Below are 18953 nucleotides of genomic sequence, written 5' to 3'. Positions count from 1 at the left end.
GCTAGTGTCAGGGTTCTGCCACTCTGGTCTTGTAAATTCTTGTTTTGGTGGCAGAGTCCGGACACTAGCTCTGTCTTGTCCTGTCCTGTAGTGCTCGGCTCGAGTTTTCTTGGGTCGAGCACTTGTTTTGTCATTGTCAAGGTGCGCATTGTCATAGGTGCGTGCGGACGTGCGCGCTCCCGCTCTTGTACTCGAGTTTGTGTTTTGTTTCGTCAGCATCGCAGCATCGTTTCATTCTCAGTGTCTCCGTCTAGTTGGTTTCTGTTTTGGTTGGCGCTGAGATGAAACATGCGCATTGCATTTGTGTGAGCGCACGGTAAGGTGTTTTCACTTATCGTGTGCTTGTGTCTTGCGTCTGTTGTCAAAGCACGTGGCTCTGTGTTTACATTGTGGTCGCGTGCTTTTGTTGTGTGCTTCAGTGTTGTGTTTGTCTTGTCATACGAACACGCGGTTAATGAGTTCTCATATGGCTGCGTGTTCTAGTCTGGTTTTATGTGAGCACATGGCTTGTATTGTCTCTTTGTGTCATGTGCTCTCCCGTCTATCGTCTAGTCCCACCCTCCTTGTTAACCCATTATTAGTTTATTAGATTCACATGTTTAACACCTGTCTGTTCACCTGTGTGTTAATTTACTACTGCTTATATTCTCCTCATGTCTGCTGTCCTGTGCCAGTTCGTCATCGATATTTTCCAGTCCTGTGTGTTCCAGCCCTGATCCCTGCCAGCCTGCCCAGTCTTGTTTGTTTATTGATTTCATTGGTGTTTTCCCCCTCGGGGTAGTTTATTTTACTGTTTATTTTTGTTTTATTTTATTAAAACCCATTTAGTTAGATGAGTCCTCGCCCCTTTTTCCCCTTACCGAACCATGACAGGAATTTGCCAAAAGTTCGTTATTTCTAATGTAAGAATATATGCCAATATGCGTGCGCAAGCAGAGCGATGCGCCTTCCAGACCCACCAAGTTGAAAACATCTCACATCGTGGCGGTGAGAGTTGTGCGTGGCTTTCAGTGCAATGTAAACAAAAGATATGTTAGAAGAATTATTAAAATGATTATGTATGTATGAATGCAGATGATAACAACAGTTCATTTAAATACTTACCTAATATAAAGCTTAAATTTACGTTAGACATGATAACCGTGAAACCATGATTATTATTAACTAAAATCTATAATTGGTGCATCCACAATTGTTATGCAGTTCAAAACATAACATATGAATGTGTCTGAATGTAGAAGAAGCCTACTGAAGCATTGTACTGCTTTTGTTGTGCTTTGAAATACAACATTTGAATGTTTGTAAAAAAGAAAAAGACACATTGTACAATGCACTGATATTATGTAGTTACAAAATACAATACTGTATATTAACTTTTTAATGTAGAAAAATACAACGTGGGTGTCTTAAGGAGCAAAAATACAGCATATGGGCTCTTATATGCTGTTCTGTCATCACTCATATTGCAAGTCATATCTCTCCGGCTCCTCATTTGGGATGCTTTTCATGAACTGGCCAATATGACAAACTAATTGAATTGCCCTGCCATAGAGCAAAACAGACGGCAAATGGGATAATGCAAGTTTGCGCACTCCTGGTTGGAGAAAGACGAGTTTAAACAGTGGCTGAAACCTGTCGCTAAAAAACAGCCATGTAATTTATTCTTTCATTCTGTGTATTAGCAACTGTTTATTAAGTTAAAGGTTTGATACTGATTAGAACTTGAAGAGCCGATGAAATATTCTGAGAAGGTCTTTAAAAAGTTTTAAAAAGGTATTGAAATTTCCTTTAGGATTCCTGCATATATCCTGATGTAGAAATCAAGCTCAGAGAAATGAGTTTTCTGCTCCACCAAGTGGGCAACTACAGATATTTATCATAGAAGCAACTTTTATAATATTCAATCCAAAATAAATTAACAACCAATTACAATGCATGTTTATCTCCAAGCTTTATGGTGAATGGTATCCCTACCAGCCAATTATTTATTTTTTATTTTTTTGGAAACTTGAAATTTTCTACCTTATGTGGACTGGCATACCAGTGTAATCCAGAGCAGGTGTTAAAAGCTAGGTCAATTAAATTGTCATTATTAGGGTTTTAAAATCTCTGCCACAATGACTACAATCCAAAACAACGAGATTATTTATTAAGTAAATAGTTTATCGATTAACAAAGTCAACTCTTAAATGTTCAAAATAACAGTAATCCAAAACAGAAGTCAAGTTACACACTTAAAACAGAGAATGTAAACAAGAGTTTACAGAGTTGGCGTTATGTGTTTGGCTCCTATAGTGTGAGTTTGACACAGATGTTCTATAAAATCTCTAGAAAGCAAAACTGACAGGATCACAAATGCACTCACACCTTATTAAACCTTTTAAACCACATCTCTTAGTTGTACAAATCATTTCCTGGCGCAGATTAACTTTAATTTAATCCAAGACAAACAGCTTTTTTTCCGTCTTCTTTTTAAGAAAGGGTCTTTTCCCCTTTCTTATTCCATTTGATGAATTTTTTGGACTGGTCCTCCGCAACTGTGTTTTTCTGGGCTGTCAGTCGCTGATCCACACCAGCACGCTCCGTGGCCCCTTATGAACCGCAATTTAATATCAAAAAAGAAACAAGCATTTTAGTAAGACAAAATGTTCCCCCATCTTTCCAAGACACATCCTTTTTCTTAGTACATTAATGAGATGTTTACAGAAATAATAACTCTCAGCTAGAATTTATTGCAAGGGAGTAAATGGAAATAAATTAGATCTATTAAAAAGTCTCTGTTCGGCCCTCTTGGGTTCTGTACATGCCACTGTAAACTGTTAAACAGAATACAATTGAACAGATATGCTAGTCTGGTACACTGTAAAAAAGCTGTAGAAATGCTACAGTAAAAGTTTCCTTTATATATGGCAAGTAACCATAAATTTTCACTTTATTTTTTATGCTTTTTTTGTTTATTTCTTTGGTTCTTTATAGGTTTTTATCATTAGTTATGTACTGATGGAGTTTTATGTTACATGTAGTGTTGACATATGTTTATGTTAGTGTCATGTGTGTTACCATGATGGTGTTTAGTAGTTTAGTAGTATTCCTCAGCGCTTGTGGGAAAAGTTGTTTGTGATGAGCTTTGGTTCAATGTACTGTATGAGTTTTCACATGCTCATGGTTGTGTTTATATCTATAACAAAGCTATGTTATGTAAATGTTAGCACTTCAAAGCACCGGTGTATGACTATAAATGCATAAAATACGGTAAATTACTGTAAAATGTATTTTTAAATTATAAAATTTTCCTATACTGTGTTTTTAACACTAAAATTCTGGCAACCACAGCTGCTGTTTTTTACCATAAACAGGGCTCTAGACCAGTGATTCCCAAAGTGGGGGTCGAGGGACAATTAGGGGGGGATGGCGGTTGGTCGCTTGGCAATTTCCAAAAATTTAATTAATTTTATTAAACTATTAGAATGACTATATTTTATCCATAACCTACTGAAGAACAAAAAAGTTTTTATTAGTAACATTGTTAACATGTTAATGATTAAAAAAAACTAAATTAAAAAACAACATACAAATAAAAAGCCATCAGCCTTTCGATTTTTTTTTTTTTTTTTTTTTTCGACCCCTGGGTTGATTACATTATATTACAGACACAGCATTAGCGTCAGATGCAGCACATTGATTTTATAGCACCAGGTCAAACTATCCGACACCTTTATAGCACTCACATACATTAAAAATAAATACAACTGAACATGGAGGATGGTCTCCGAGTGGCGTTCTCCAAGATTAAACAATAAAAAGACTTTTGGTCGATAAAAAAGACTTTTTGGGCCTATTGGTATGTGTGCGCCGTTGTGTGCAAGGTTGTTGCACTAGTGGGCCTAACTTTTTCCTTAGGTGCACCAGCACAAAAGTTAGCTGCAACCAAATTTTCAACTACGTCGCATTTAAAACCCCTGTTGTACAAGTTAAATTTTTCTTTATCCATATGGGCAATATTGACTTGTAAATGACTACCTAAAAATCTGCTCAACATAAAGTTGTTTATTTAAAGCATAAAGGTAACTTACTACTGGCCTTCCAGCCTGATCTTAAAAGGAAACGTAACTATTTTACATTTTGTTAGTTTAGTAGTACAAATTCGAAGTCGAGTTCAGTCGTACAAAACGTGCAACTTTTTAAAAATGGGGCGTGGCACCCAACCCCACCCCTAAACCCAACTGTCATTGGGTGATAAGTAAATCGTAGTAAATTGTATGAATGAGATTGTACAAATTTATATGAATTAGCCACTAAATCAAAAAGTTGAATTGCCGTGAGATGTGAATTTATAAGAGCTAATGGGGTTTTAGGCACATCATACCTAACAACACACCATTAGCACCATGGTGCACATTATGTTTGTAAAACAGTTATTTCATATACAGTTTTGAATTATTAGCCCCCCTGTTTATTTTTTTCCCCAATTTCTGTTTAACGAAGAGAAGATTTTTTTCAACATTTCTAAACATAATAGTTTTAATAACTCATTTCTAATAACTGATTTATTTTATCTTTATTATGATGACAGTAAAAAATATTTGACAAGATATTTTTCAAGACACTTCTATACAGCTTAAAGTGACATTTAAAGGCTTAACTAGGCTAATTAGATTAACTGGGAAGGTTAGGGTAATTAGGCAAGTTATTGTATAATGATGGTTTGTTCTGTAGACTATCCGAAAAATATATAGCTTAAAGAGGCTAATAATTTTGACCTTAAAATGACTTATACAAATTAAAAACTGCATTTAATTTGGCTAAAATAAAACAAATAAGACTTTCTCCAGAAGAAAAAAGTATTATCAGACATGCTGTGAAAATTTCCTTGCTCTGTTTAACATCATTTGGGAAATATTTAAAAAAGAAAAAAAATTCAGAGGGGGGCGAATAATTCTGACTTCCACTGTATGTAGCGAGGTTTCAAAAGATGAATGTAACAGGTAACAGGTGTATGTTTGTAAATTACAACATTGTCGATCAGAAGCTTTCCATTTTAGAATGATTTATACGAATGTTATGCAGTATAAGTCATCTGTTATACTGTAAAATAAATGATTTTAATAGCTATTTTTTAAAATAAATATTAGCAACTGCATAATTCATATATTGTTTTTCCAATCTATATTGAGCTTCAGTTCAAATGTATGGCATATATGAGCCTGATGTATCAAATATGATACTAACAACTTTTTTTAAATCTCAAAGTTAAAGATAAACCTTTGGGTTGAATTGTATTTAAACTGTAACACTATTTTATACATCAGGCTTTACAGATCTTACCATTTTTAAAGGGGTGGTTCACTACATTATCATATTTCAAACATAAACAACATTGCTGAATGTTATACGCTCAAAGTTCAAGGGAAACATTGGCTTTTAACTGAGTTCACTTAGCAAACCCTATAACGAACTAAGTTTGGGGAATACAAAAAAATACATCCGGGTTAGTAAGATCACAAACGCTTCAGGTTACATCCATACACCCCGCGCAGCGAAGGCGCGGTAATGTTATAGCAAATAAAACTAAAATGCCGTACAAATGCTGCTATTTTCACAGAGCTTCTTCTGTTTCTGTATTTGGGCATCCAAACGACAAGGCACAAAGATAGAAGTGCTTACAATTTAATTTTAATTACGTTCCAGAGAATTATTTTAAAAATATATAGCTAGCATTTGACAAAGGAGAACTTCCAGAATCTCTCCCAGTTCAGTGCTGGTCCGCGAATCACAACACATTGTGTTAGTTGACCAATCAGAGCCTCTTAATGGGGGGGGTTCAGAGGAAGTAAGAAATATGATAGTCGTTTTCATATTACTACCAGTTGTTAGTTTAGTGGTACAAATTTGTAGTTGAGTTCAGTCGTACGAAAACGTGCAATTTTTAAAAGGAGGCGTGGATCCCAACCCCACCCCTAAACCCAACTGTCATTGGGGATAAGTAAATTGTATGAATGAGATTGTACAAATTTATATGAAGTAGCCACTAAATCAAAAAGTTCCATGAGATAGTGATTGGTTGCACCATGGTTTACAGTGAATTTGTAAGAGCTAATGGGGTTTTAGGAACATCATACCAAACAACACACCATTAGCTCTTATAAATTCACTGTAAACCATGGTGCAAATTATGCTTATAAAACAGTCGTTTCATATTTGTAGCAAGAAGTGTTTACAGTTTAGTTTTAATTATGTTCCAGAGAATTATAAAATAATATATAGCTACCATTTGACAAAGGAGAACTTCCAGAATCTCTCCCAGTTCAGTGCTGGTCCGCGAATCACAGCACATTATGTTAGCTGACCAATCAGAGCCTCTTAAGGGGGGGTTTCAGAGGAAGTAGGAAATCTGATAGTCGTTTTCATGTTAGCTGAGTAGCTTTATATAATCAAAGTAAGATTTATAAAAAAATAACATGATTTTTTACAAATGAAGCACACATTGCATTGCATCCCATAAACACAACCAAGCCTTAAAAATACACTGTGGACCACCCCTTTAAGATACTATTATCTTTCGAACATTTGATTATAAATATAATGCAAAGACAACAAAATGCATTAAAAATGCAAATGGCCATGAAACTTATTGTTTTGCTTAAAGCAATTAGCGTTGTCGCTATAGGCTGTGGGCTCAGAGCAATTAGTGCAGCACTTGAACCAATTAGATCGAATTTCCTTGAACATATTAACCATCATGGAATCACCGGTTTCAGCCAGAAGACAAAATCCACCTGCTTATCCCTGTTTCCTAAGCAACGCACAAATAGGTCATGTTGTTACATTACTTCTTTGTTCTCTCAGGATGGCTAATTTGGAGCTCTTTGTGCAGCAGGATGGTTCTCATGGACTCATTTCTCTCTCTCTCGTCAACCATGAAATCTCTCTGAAGGCAGCGGTCAGTCCCTTCCACTGTCTCACAGAAGGCCTTCAATAGGACAGCAGAAGAATTGGATTATAGCAGAGCTTCTTAACCATTTTTTTACTACAAGCTTCCAACTGTGTAATTAATTTACAGAAATCAAGATTTTCTATAGAATAAAATAAATAACTAAAGTTATAATTAAAGTTACATTTATTGAAATGTAGAATTAAAGAAGCACAATGGAGCTCATAAATAGACAACAACCTACATTTTTCTACATTTGAAGTCATCCTAACCAGAGTAAAAGAGCAGAATTTAAAAGGGGACCTATTATGCCCCTTTTTACAAGATGTAAAACAAGCCTCTGATGTCTCTAGAATGTGTATGTGAAGTTTCAGATCAAAATATCCCACAAATAATACTTTATAACTCTTTGAAACTGCCTCATTTAGGCTTTGATGCTAATTGTGCTGTTTTGGTGTCTGTCGCTTTAAATTCAAATGAGATTGTGCCCTTTTCAAAAGAAGGCGGAGCTACAGATGCCTATGTGTCAGCATAGTGGCAGATTAAAAAACAAGACTAATGTCCTGTGCTAATGAGGTAGAGATTGTCACTAATGGGCGGGGTTTCCCCCTCTGACGACATGTACAAAGGGAGAATGTCAATCAAACTGTTTCTGTAGACTGCTTTTATGAAGTGTAATTATAAAAAATTAAATTAAGAAATGTTTACCATTAGAAGCTGGTTATATTCACAGACTTTGGCCACACAACTGTGCTTAAACCCCTTATAAAAGTCATTTTTGCATAATAGATCCCCTTTATGCATAATTCATTATTAAAAAATAAACAAAAAATATATTTGAAAAAAACAAAACAAACAATGATCAAATGTAAAGCCTGTGTAAACCGGAAGTTGTTGAGAGTTTTCTTTCAGTATGTTGGTGTACTTTCAACTAAAATGGATTATTGAGTAGGAGGCGGGGCTTTCTTTTTGCGCATCATTCCATCGTAGCAAACTACTGGAAAAAGGGGTGTGGTTAAGCATATTGTGACTGAAGCCACCCAACCAAGAAAAACAACCACTCCAAATTTTTGTACTCCAACCACTCCAAAAAGATTAAAGATTACCAAAACAAACTTTTTTTTTTCCAGTGGATTAATTGTTCACCTAAATATTAACAAATTGAGCAATCGTGAGCTGTTCTGAAGTGACAGAAACTATCCAACAGCAGATCTCACGATAAAATTTAACTGTTTTTTGTACAGTACTGGCAAAAAATTGGCTGATTAAAAAAAAAAATGGCTGTGAATTCCAGTGGTGTAAAGTAACTAATTACAAAGTACATTTTTAGTGCAGTATCAGTACTTTTACTACACTACTTTCCCTTAAACTGCAGTCACTATTTTTGTCTTGTCTATGGGGATTAGAAAAATTAGTCCTGTCCAATCAAATCGCACATAGAAGGTACATCGCCTCATAATGAACTACCTCAAGACATGGGCGATTTATTCGCAGCAAACTGTTTGGAAGCATTAAAAATGTCCAAGAAGACGTCCAAAATCTTTAAACACATTGACCCAGAGACTGTTTAGATGCATGTCGGTGATGAGAAGATGACGTATGTTTACTGTATGATGACCAAAATGGTCTTAAACACCCAGCAGGCACAAGAGGTCAACATGATGTCAGATTGACGCTGTACCTCAATGTTGTGGGGACGTTGCATTTTGTTTGGAAATGAAAATCACGTTGACATCAGAAACCAACGTCAGGCCGACATCAATGTCCAACGTCCAACCTAAAATCAACCAAGTAGCAACATCTAATGATGTTACAGCTTGACGTTGTGTGGATGTTACCACTATGATGTCTATCAGATGTTGGATTTTGGTTGCCATACCTGATGAATAAATGTCAGTATTTGAGGTCAACATGACATTTGTTTAAGATCTTGGCTCGACATTGGATTTTGGTCATTTTTGGTCACCTGACATTACAACCTAAATGTAACCTAATATTAGGGCAATAACTAAATGCACTACAGAATGTTACGTTTACACACACATCCACAAATTAAATGTACATACATCAGCTTTTAACAGTGTAATACTCACTACTCACTACTCTAGAGTACTTTTGAAAGGGCTACTTTTTACTCATATTTTGAGTAATATTCACAACAGATACTTTTACTCTACTTGTACTACATTTTTAGGCACGTAATGGTACTTTTACTTGAGTATGATTTTTCAGTACTCTTTCCACCACTGGTGCATTCATACGATTTAAAACGCACAATTTTAAAAAGATGCATACCCTGAAACCCCACTACTAAACCCAACTGTTAATGGCAGATTTGCAATTTGTAAAGTAAGATTTACAAATGAGAATAGAAAAATTCATGTGAATTAGCTGTTAAAGGGCACCTATGATGAAAATCATCTTTTGTAAGCTGTTTGGACAGAATTGTGTGTGTAGGTATAGTGTGTCCACAGTCATATTGGAGTAATATAAACACAATAAGCCTCTTTTTTTATTTCCTGAAGTAAAAATAGGATCCAAATACCTCCCATTTTGAGGCCCACCGCAACATGATGTATGAGTGCGGTTTCCCCGCCCACCAAATTGATTGACAGCCTCGTATTAACTTGCCTCCGTTGTAATGCATATAATCATATCAACAAGACAGGACGTGCGCAAAGCAACTGGGATTAAAAGATCTGTTCAGCGCTCTGTAATCATCAATCATCATCAAATGTGATCAAGAATGAGTTTTACAAGTTTAAAATGTTTTTAAAATAGTGCATGTTTGTTATGAATTACATCATTTTTTTTACCGTCTTTATCACCATAGCCGTGTGTCAGTACAGTTATAAAAGAAGGCGCTGACTTCAATGACCAGGTGTGTGTTTGTGTGTGTGTGTGTGTGTGTGCTTGAACTTTGTAACGACATTGTGTGTGACTCATCATTGCAACTCCACAACAAATACATCAAATAATCATTGGGAAAGTTCCTACTGTAACATTTCTCACAAACATTCCATGAGATCTGTGTCCTTCTTGTCTGTCACTGTGCTGTTTATCTGATGCAGCCTAGGCAGAGATTGAGGAACACTCTGACAGGCACATGGGAACGGTGGGTGGGGAGAACCAGCGTTAAAGACATAGGCAACAAAAACAGCTACATTGTGTTCAGAGCAGAATATCCATTATTCTGAAAGCTATAATAAATAATCTGATGGGTGTTTTGAGCTGAAACTTTACAGACACATTCTGGAGACACAAAAGACTTATATTTAATCTGGAAAAAAGGGGTAAAATAGATGCCCTTTAAATCTGAATACGATTTGTCGTGAGATTGTCTTAACCAGATTAAGGACAAAAGGGTGATCCTTTCAGTCATATTAAGAGAAGACGGTCATTCCAAATCTGTGATTTCTGCAATATTGAATCTTTACAATGTCCAAAATTGCTTGAATGGTTGGTTACACCTTGTTTTGATGGTCCATTTGTTGAATTTAAATTGCATTGCAACTACATGCCAACTAATTGTCAATAGATTATAAGTAGACTGTTAGGTTGGGGTAAGGGTTAGTGTAAATGGATGTACTTGCAAAGTTTCTTATAGTCAGTTAACTGTCTGTTGAAGGAGCAGTTTCAGCAGATATTAAGCAGACAGTCTACTAATACTCAAATGGACCCTCAAACTAAAGTGTTACCGAATGGATTTGAATGCAAAATAATTAAATTGAGCTTACCTGTCTTTCTCTAAGAGCATCAAAAGCCGTTGGTGGATCATCCAGACATAAGAATTCTCTGACTGCCATGCTTCAGTAGAGAGAGAAAGCAATAATGTTACTGTTACTATGTTGTTATTAAACTACAAAACAATCTATCTTTCTATCTATCTATCTATCTATCTATCTATCTATCTATCTATCTATCTATCTATCTATCTATCTATCTATCCATCTATCTATCTCTCTGTCTGTCTGTCTGTCTGTCTACAATGTAAGACAGCCTCCCAACCCCCCCACTCCCTTGTAATTATTTTTCAATTATTTTCAAGTGGGGCCAACACGGTGGCACAGTGGTTAGCACTGTCGCTTCACAGTAAAAAGATTGCTGATTCGAGTCCCTGCTGGGTCAGTTGGCATTTCTGTGTGGAGTTTACATGTTCTCCCTGTGTTTGCGTGGGGTTGCCTCCGGGTGCTCCACTTTCCCCCAAAAGCCCAAAGTCATGTGCTATAGGTGAATAGAGTAAGCTAAATTGGCCTTATGTGTGTGGATGAGTGTGTATGGGTGTTTCACAGTACTGGGTTGCAGCCAGAAGGGCATCTACTGTGTAAAACATATGCGTGATAAGTCGGCAGTTTATTGTGCTGTGGCGACTACTGATGAATAAAGGGACTAAGCCGAAGGAAAATGAATGAATATTTTCAAGTAAAGTTTAAAAGATCAAATTTTCAGGTCAAAGGTTTTTTCTATTTTTATCATATTTATCTCATTTTTTCTTTTGCTTAAGGCCTAATTTCTTTTAATAGACTGTAATAAATAAATGTTGGAAAAAATATTAGCCCCTCCTTTTTTTGATTGACTACAGAACAATATACTGTTAATGCTTTAAATTTTGAAAAAGCCTTAAACATGCAAGAAAACTAGTCAAATATTATGTACTGTCATCATGGCAAAGACAAAAGAAACTAGTTATTAGAAATCATTTATTTAAATTATTATGTTTAAAAATGTGTTGAGAAAATCTCTGTAAAACAGCAATTGGGAAATATTCGAAAAAGTATACAAATTTCACAGAAGAGCTAATTATTTTGTCTTTGGTTGTATATAAACAATATAATAAGGGATATAAATAACCCCTGGGAGACATTATTAGAAGACATGTGATCAGCTTTCACTGCTATGCAGATGATACTCAATTGTATATTTCAACTAAACCTGATGTCTGAACTGTTTAAGCTAACTGATTGTATTAAAGATGTTAAAGACTGGATGACCAACAGTTTTCTTCTCTTAAACTCAGACAAAACAGAATTATTACTTATTGGGCCTAAATCCTATACACAGCAGATCTCACAACTCGACCTACAATTAGAGGGATACAAAGTTAGCGTTAGCTCTACTATAAAAGATCTGGGTGTCATATTAGACATCAATTTAACTGTTGAATATCATATATCCCATGTCATAAAAACTGCCTTTTTTTATTTGAGAAATATCGCTAAGTTACGAAGTATGCTATCCATCTCAGATGCAGAAAACCTAGTCCATGCTTTTATGACTTCAAGGCTGGATTACTGTAATGCTCTGTTTGCTGGCTGCCCACCATACTCTATTAATAAACTTCAGCTAGTACAAAATGCTGCTGCCAGAGTTCTTACAAGTTCTAGAAAATTTGATGACATCACCCCAATTTTATCCTTCACTGGCTACCTGTTAAGTTTCATATTGAATTTAAAATATTGCTTCTTACAAATAAAGCTTTAAATAATCTAGCTCCTGTTTATCTAACCAATCTTCTGTCTCGCTACAATCCAACTCGCTCTTTAAGATCTCAAAACTCAGGGCTTCTGGTAGTGCCTAGAACAGCAAAGTTGAGTAAAGGAGGTCAAGCCTTCTCATTTATGGCTCCGAAACTCTGGAATAGCCTTCTTGATAATGTCCGAGGCTCAGACACACTCTTGCAGTTCAAAACTAGATTAAAGACCTATCTCTTTAGTAAAGCATACACTCAGTGCATCACTTAGCGGTTTTGAATGTGCTCCACACAGGTTTCTGCATCTCGTTTATATACACTATGAACAGCAGCTGCGCTAATTATTCTCTTTATTCTCTATTTCCATCTGGGGATACTCATTCTGAGGCCCTCAGACTATGCAGCGCCGCTGATTCGATCCAAGACCAGCGACGAGATGATCCCAAGGTTTCCATATCCTAGACCAGGTCGTATCCTGAGCAGCTACTGTGGTGGTCATGGAGGAGTGGAGAGCATGAAGCTGATTCATGTGACGCTCCAGGGACAGACAAGTCTTCGCTGAGGTTCAGCCTCTGGCGCCTTGACTGCAGCTCTGCCAAGACGTTTGGCGAGTGGAGAAATGGCCATGCCCAACTGAGCCTGGTTTCTCTCGAGGTTTTTTAATTCTTCACTTTCGCCAATTGGTGAAGTTTTTCTTCGCCGCTGTCGCCACTAGCTTGCAGAGTTTGGGATCTGTAAAGCTGCGCATTGATGGATTTGCCCTTCAGTATTTGGAATCTCCGTCGTGATTATTAAACCACACTGAACTGAGCTAAACTGAACTGATCTTAAACACTGAAAACTGAACTGACACGAATTCAATTTACTATGATCTTTCATGTGAAACTGCTTTGACACAATCTACATTATAAACGCGCTATACAAATAAAGGTGAATTGAATTGAATAAATCTCAGCCAAATACAGTGGAGCCAAACCATAAAAAGCCGTGTATGCAAGCATGAGAATCTTAAAATCAACACGAAACCTGGCAGGAAGCCAGTCTAAAGACTACAAAATTGCAGTGTTCTGTGTTTTTCATTCATTTTCCTTCAGCTTAGTCTCTATTTCAGAGGTCGCCACAGCGGAATGAACCACCAAGTATTGGCATATGTTTTACGCAGCGGATGCCATTCCAGCCGCAATCCAGCACTGAGAAACACTCATACACACACACACTCATACACTTTGGCCAATTTCATTCATTTATTCATTCTCCTTCAGCTCAGTCCCTTTGTTCATCAGGGGTCACCACAGTGGAACGAACTGCCAACTTATCCAGCATATGGATATAGATTTATTAATCATTATGAACGCAAACTGTCATAGTTTATTAACGACGCAAACCCCTCACTGCACGTCAGCTGCACCTTCACCAAACCTCGTAATACTGTAGCAAGAGAACTTCTATGATCATTTATGAGCGTCAAAATATTTGACTGTGTGTCACTGCATCTCAAACGACTAAAATGTTGAACGAGTTCAAATGAACAGTCTCATCATCGATTACACAAGCGTACTCAGGTTCGGAAGGCAAAAGACAGTATGAGTGCAGGCCGTCAGCAGAGTGGGGGGGGGGGGGTGCAATTGCACTTTGGCCTAGTTCAAGGCAACTGTATCTAGTGTGAGCACGCCCTTAGTGCTGCTTAAGGAGTGACGTACAGTTGAAGTCAGAATTATTAGCCCCGCTTTGAATTTTTTTTTATTTTTTTAAAATTTCCTAAATGAACTAAGCAAAGAAATTTTTACAGTATGTCTGATAATATTTGTTCTTCTGGAGAAAGTCTTATTATTTTTATTTCGGCTAGAATAAAAGCCATTTTTAATTTTTTAAAAGCCATTTTAAGGTCTTTAAATTATAGGCCCATTTTTTTTTGATAGTCTACAGAACAAACCATCATTATACAATAACTTGCCAAACTACCCTAACCTGCCCAGTTAACCTAATTAACCTAGTTAAGCCTTTAAATGTCACTTTAAGCTGTATAGAAGTGTCTTGAAAAATATGTAGTTAAATATTATTTACTGTCATTATTCATTCATTTTCTTTTTGGCTTAGTACCTTTATTAATCCGGGATTGCCACAGTGGAATGAACCGGCAACTTATCCAGCACATGTTTTATGCAGCGGATGCCCTTCCAGCTGCAACCTATCTCTGGGAAACATCAATACACACTCATTCACACTCATACACTACGGACAATTTAGCCTACCCAATTCACCTGTATCACATGTCTTTGAACTGTGGGGGAAACCGGAGCACCCGGAGGAAATCCACACGAATGCAGGGAGAACATAACAAATTAAAAGGTGGGGGGGGGGGGGGGGGGGGGTTGGGGGGGGGGGCTAATAATTCTGACTTCAACTGTATTTTTAAAGGTGCTATATGTAAGTTTTTGACTCTTCAAAGTCATAGAAATACTATAATATGTTTGCAGATATTAAAGAAACATGCTAAGTCAATAACTCTATAACCCGCCCACTGCCAGTTTACTCACTTATATTTCAACACCCCAGGTTGCCTTGGTGGAAAACAGTGTATTACATTTAAGTCTTGAAGTTAGGATAATGTGGGCTTGATGGTTAGGCACGCTCGCTCCTGTTGTCAATTTGGCAACCAGGATTTGCGGGGAGTTGTTGGAGGAAAAGCTGGGTGAAACGTGTTTTGAATTAGGAGTGCAATACCTAGTTCAACCACTGGGTGTCAATCTTACATACTGCACCTTTAAACCTTTAAATCACAATATGAAGCTATCACATGGTTGCAGACTAAAAAGAAGCTTCGTGTGTCACTAATCGTGTGGTTATTGCAAAACAAATCAAGCATTGGTACACAACTTCACTGCGAGATGTTTTGTTTTGTTAAAAGATTTCAAAAGCTTGGCAGCCTCAGCGCAGAACGTCACATCACTGATCAATCAATCAGTTTTCGATTCTTGCTTCTAGTCTTTATTTTGCCCCAAAAAGCTGCATGTGGATCTCCAACTAAAATGTTACCAGCTTTTAAACCAATACATTTATAGAGGTACATTTGAGTATGAAAAACTATAGGTAATTGTTTTAATTTTGAGCAATGGCTTGAAAAAGAAGAGCAATGACCTGGATAAAAAAAGAGATTTACACTTTCGAAGCCGTTGCGTATTTGTTTAAGTCAGGAAGATGTCATCTTCTGATATATGAACACTGGGAAAAATATGTGAAATAAATTGCCTGTGACTTTAATGGAGCAAAAGAAACAAAACACTATTTCACAAATTCTGTTGTCAAGATGATATAAGGTAGAAAAACACAGACAAGGAAGAACCAATAAAGTAAGTGAAATGAGGCAGATCAATAGATTATTATTATTAACAAAGCCAGAAGAGAAAATCTTTATAAGAGGTACACATTTTTTGTATGTATTTAAGGCTTGGTGGTCAGAATGCCTAAATGAATATAGGAAAAACTAGATATAAAAGAACCAATAGCCTTAATGAGGTCTAACCTTTGTTGAACAAACAAAAAATTGGGATTTATCAAATGATTCATTCATTAAATTTATTTTTCTAAGCATAAGTTCTACACCCTTTCAGCCGCAAACCATCACTGGGAAACTCCCACACACTCATTCACACACACATGCACTACGGATACTTCAGCTTACCTAATTTATAAAATATATCACATTTTACTCTTGAGTATGGTTCAACACTATAATATTTACAAAACAAATTACTATAGGATTTTTTCAACATAGGCTCATTCTGAAAACGTTTCTGGAGATCGTAAATTATGTAGCCAGAAGTACGTATGGCTGCATTTCGTCTTAAAAACGAATGCTACGGGGTGGTATGATACAGTTTCTTTTCGCAGTTGCCAGCTGACCGCTTACCTCTGTATGGACGGCTTTCCCGCTGTTACCGTTTTGTCCAGTAGCTCGCCGCATATACGTCGGTGGACTTGAGACCCAGAGGAGTTGACAAAAGTAAGACAAAAACAAAAACCAAAACATTAAGTAAACAAATAAATAACAGAGTGAGAATGTGGTAAAATCTGAAAATGTGGTAAAAATCAGGCAACCGTGAGGGCTTTTCTTTTTCTGAATTGCTTTTAAAAACACTGTCAGTTGGGTTTAGGGAAGGGGTGATCAAGTCAATCTGTGTTTTTGAAAACGCTATTGGTTGGGTTTAGGAAAGGAGGAGGGTGGGTCAGTCGATCAGTCAGTTGACAGCGGCCTCTAGTGGATTTATGAAAGAACACCAGGCACAAATGGCACTCACGAGAGAAATTTGAGATCTCAAAAAGCGTACACAGTGGCCTCCGATGGATTCGCGAAAACAAAAACTGCAAAAAACATACCTCCTGTGACGTATTTGGCACTCTCCAGAAATGTATATAGTGGTACATTTTCAGAATGAGCCTGGGTTGATTTTCTTTCATGTGAGAATGATACGAGGATGGGTAATTATTATTTGATTGATTAATTGATTGATTGACTTGCTGTTTAAGCCGTAATGTTGCAAGTACCTATTTATCACATCTTTCTCATCAACCAGCTTCTGCAGAAAATCTTGTAAACCCGATTGTCGTTCTTCTAGAAATTCTGCGCTGAAGTTGTTGAACCAGCGCTTGGGTGGAAGGACGAATCCAAATGCAGGAAACATCTCCTTCAGCTGCAGACACAATATTCACACAACTTAAAGACTCACTTACAGATACAGGAAGGAAATAAAGAAAAAAAAAATCTCCAAGTCTTCATTACCGCACTGTCAGCTGACATGAGTCATCTGTGCCTGACCTTGTCATGAAGTCGAGAGAAGTCTGTGTATCGTCTAAAAATATGCCAGCTCTCGTCTGGTGCACGGCTCACTAGGATCTCGTAGACCTAAAGAGTGCAGAAAGAGAACATTGTGTCCTCTAAAAATGTCTTTGAATCATCACAGAGGGTGATTGCATTTCAGACTGTTTCCTTATAAGCAACTGTGACTCTTTGAACACCTTGTGACTCTGAAACCCAAACATTAAAATTCAGTTTTTACTCAACCGACTCAGAATTTTGCTGATCCTTAAACATGAAAATATGTAAAGAAATGTCACGTTCACTCAAAAAAATAAATAAAATAAAAAAAATTCAGGCCTAACAAATAAGATTTATGTTTTCTGATTGCAAATCAAATTTCCATCTATTTGGATTACACACTTTTAACACAACTGAACTAATAAATTTATTTGATTGATATTTGTTAAACATAAATGAAACAAACAAGATTTATGTAATATATTCTTAAATCCAATGTGTTTTAAATGCTCCTCATTAATTTAAAACACATTATATTTAATCTATTGCGTGGAGTATGAAGCTGCATCAATTTTGCCCCCGAATATTAAAGGTGCTGTATATAGATATTTAGATAAACATCTGTATTTGCAGTTATTTAAGAAACATGCTAAGTGAACATTCTTGTTTACATGAAAAACAATGCTGAAGTCAAGTGTTCTGCTTTGAAAATATCCGTTACGTGCCAGAACGTCTGTCTTTGTTATGGTCATTTAACCCACTCAATGCAAGTTTAGCCAATTATATTTCAGCACCCCAGGATGCCTAAATGTAAAACAATGTATTTAATTTATTCAGGAAGGATCTCAAAGCATGTGCCCTCGACTAAAAGTGTGACTTCTGGTGGACAATAACAGATTTTGAAATGGCGGATTCAGAGTTCCACATGAGGTGGTTAATAGTAGAAAATATAAATATTATGTAAACATTAGGTGAGCAGGTTATGTTGTCCGTGTCCTAACAACATGCTACGTAAGGAGATTTGCAGTGATAAGCAAATTGGCTGTTTGCACCAGACGAAACACGACAGAAATTAAAATACAGCCATTCAGAAGCAGAAGTGCACTCACTGCACTCCAACGAAATAGTAAGGTTTATACACAATATAATACATATTAAATCTCTTTAACATCATTAAATCTACATGCTGAATCACTGATATGTGTTGGCTTGCACTGAGTCACAGTTCTAAAGTTCAGTTTCAAACGGTTTACATTATTTTCGAGATCTGAGGTGAACTATCTGCTGCTGCTTTCAGTGGTATGGCAATAAATGTCACGTAAAATAGTATTCAAACATAATTAGCATTTAACACTGAATAAAGCACATGACCTGTACCTGAGGTGATCATTGTCAGTTTATCCTGTTGTTCAGTTGTGAGAAATAGAAACTGTTTCTAAAATAGAAATTTCAGGTGTTGGTTTGGACAATAACTCCTTTCAGTAAGAAAAATATTCCTTTAATAGTTACTTTAAGTTAGAAAACAAATCAGCCTTTAAACTTTAAATCAACCTGCGCTTGCATGAACTCGTCAGAGGAGGAGCCGAGTGAAAATGTGCAATACCTAGTTTAACCACTGGGTGTCACATTTACATACTGCACCTTTAAGTAAACCAATCACATATAATTTAACTAATTGGATCTGGCTTTTTCCATATTTATATCATATTTCTATTTTAACATACACATTTCAATAT

General features: G+C 36.5%; 1 protein-coding gene across 1 annotated transcript; it reads right to left on the bottom strand.

Annotated features, from left to right (window-relative positions):
• Positions 1–2228: 2228 nt before the first annotated feature.
• Positions 2229–17087, bottom strand: LOC130235363 (sorting nexin-16-like). The gene is made up of 4 exons (XM_056465940.1): positions 16947–17087; positions 10669–10738; positions 6831–6970; positions 2229–2591 (listed from the first exon to the last, which is right to left on the bottom strand). The coding sequence occupies exons 1-4, from the start codon at positions 17081–17083 to the stop codon at positions 2498–2500; spliced, it is 441 nt and encodes a 146-aa protein (XP_056321915.1). The 5' UTR covers positions 17084–17087; the 3' UTR covers positions 2229–2497.
• Between the last annotated feature and the right edge of the window lie 1866 nt (positions 17088–18953).

Source organism: Danio aesculapii, chromosome 2, assembly GCF_903798145.1.
Source record: "Danio aesculapii chromosome 2, fDanAes4.1, whole genome shotgun sequence".
NCBI classification, from domain to species: Eukaryota; Metazoa; Chordata; class Actinopteri; order Cypriniformes; family Danionidae; genus Danio; species Danio aesculapii.
The sequence above is the reverse complement of the archived record's forward strand: the minus strand, read 5'-3'. Positions and strand labels throughout refer to the sequence as shown.

Coding starts and splice junctions, on each gene's coding strand:
- LOC130235363 (XM_056465940.1), bottom strand. CDS start 17,083: ATGTTTCCTGCATTTGGATTCGTCCTTCCACCCAAGCGCTGGTTCAAC. Junction 6,971..10,668: donor ATGCTCTTAGAGAAAGACAG/GTAAGCTCAATT, acceptor GTCCTATTGAAG/GCCTTCTGTGAGACAGTGGA. Junction 2,592..6,830: donor CATCCTGAGAGAACAAAGAA/GTAATGTAACAA, acceptor GCGGTTCATAAG/GGGCCACGGAGCGTGCTGGT.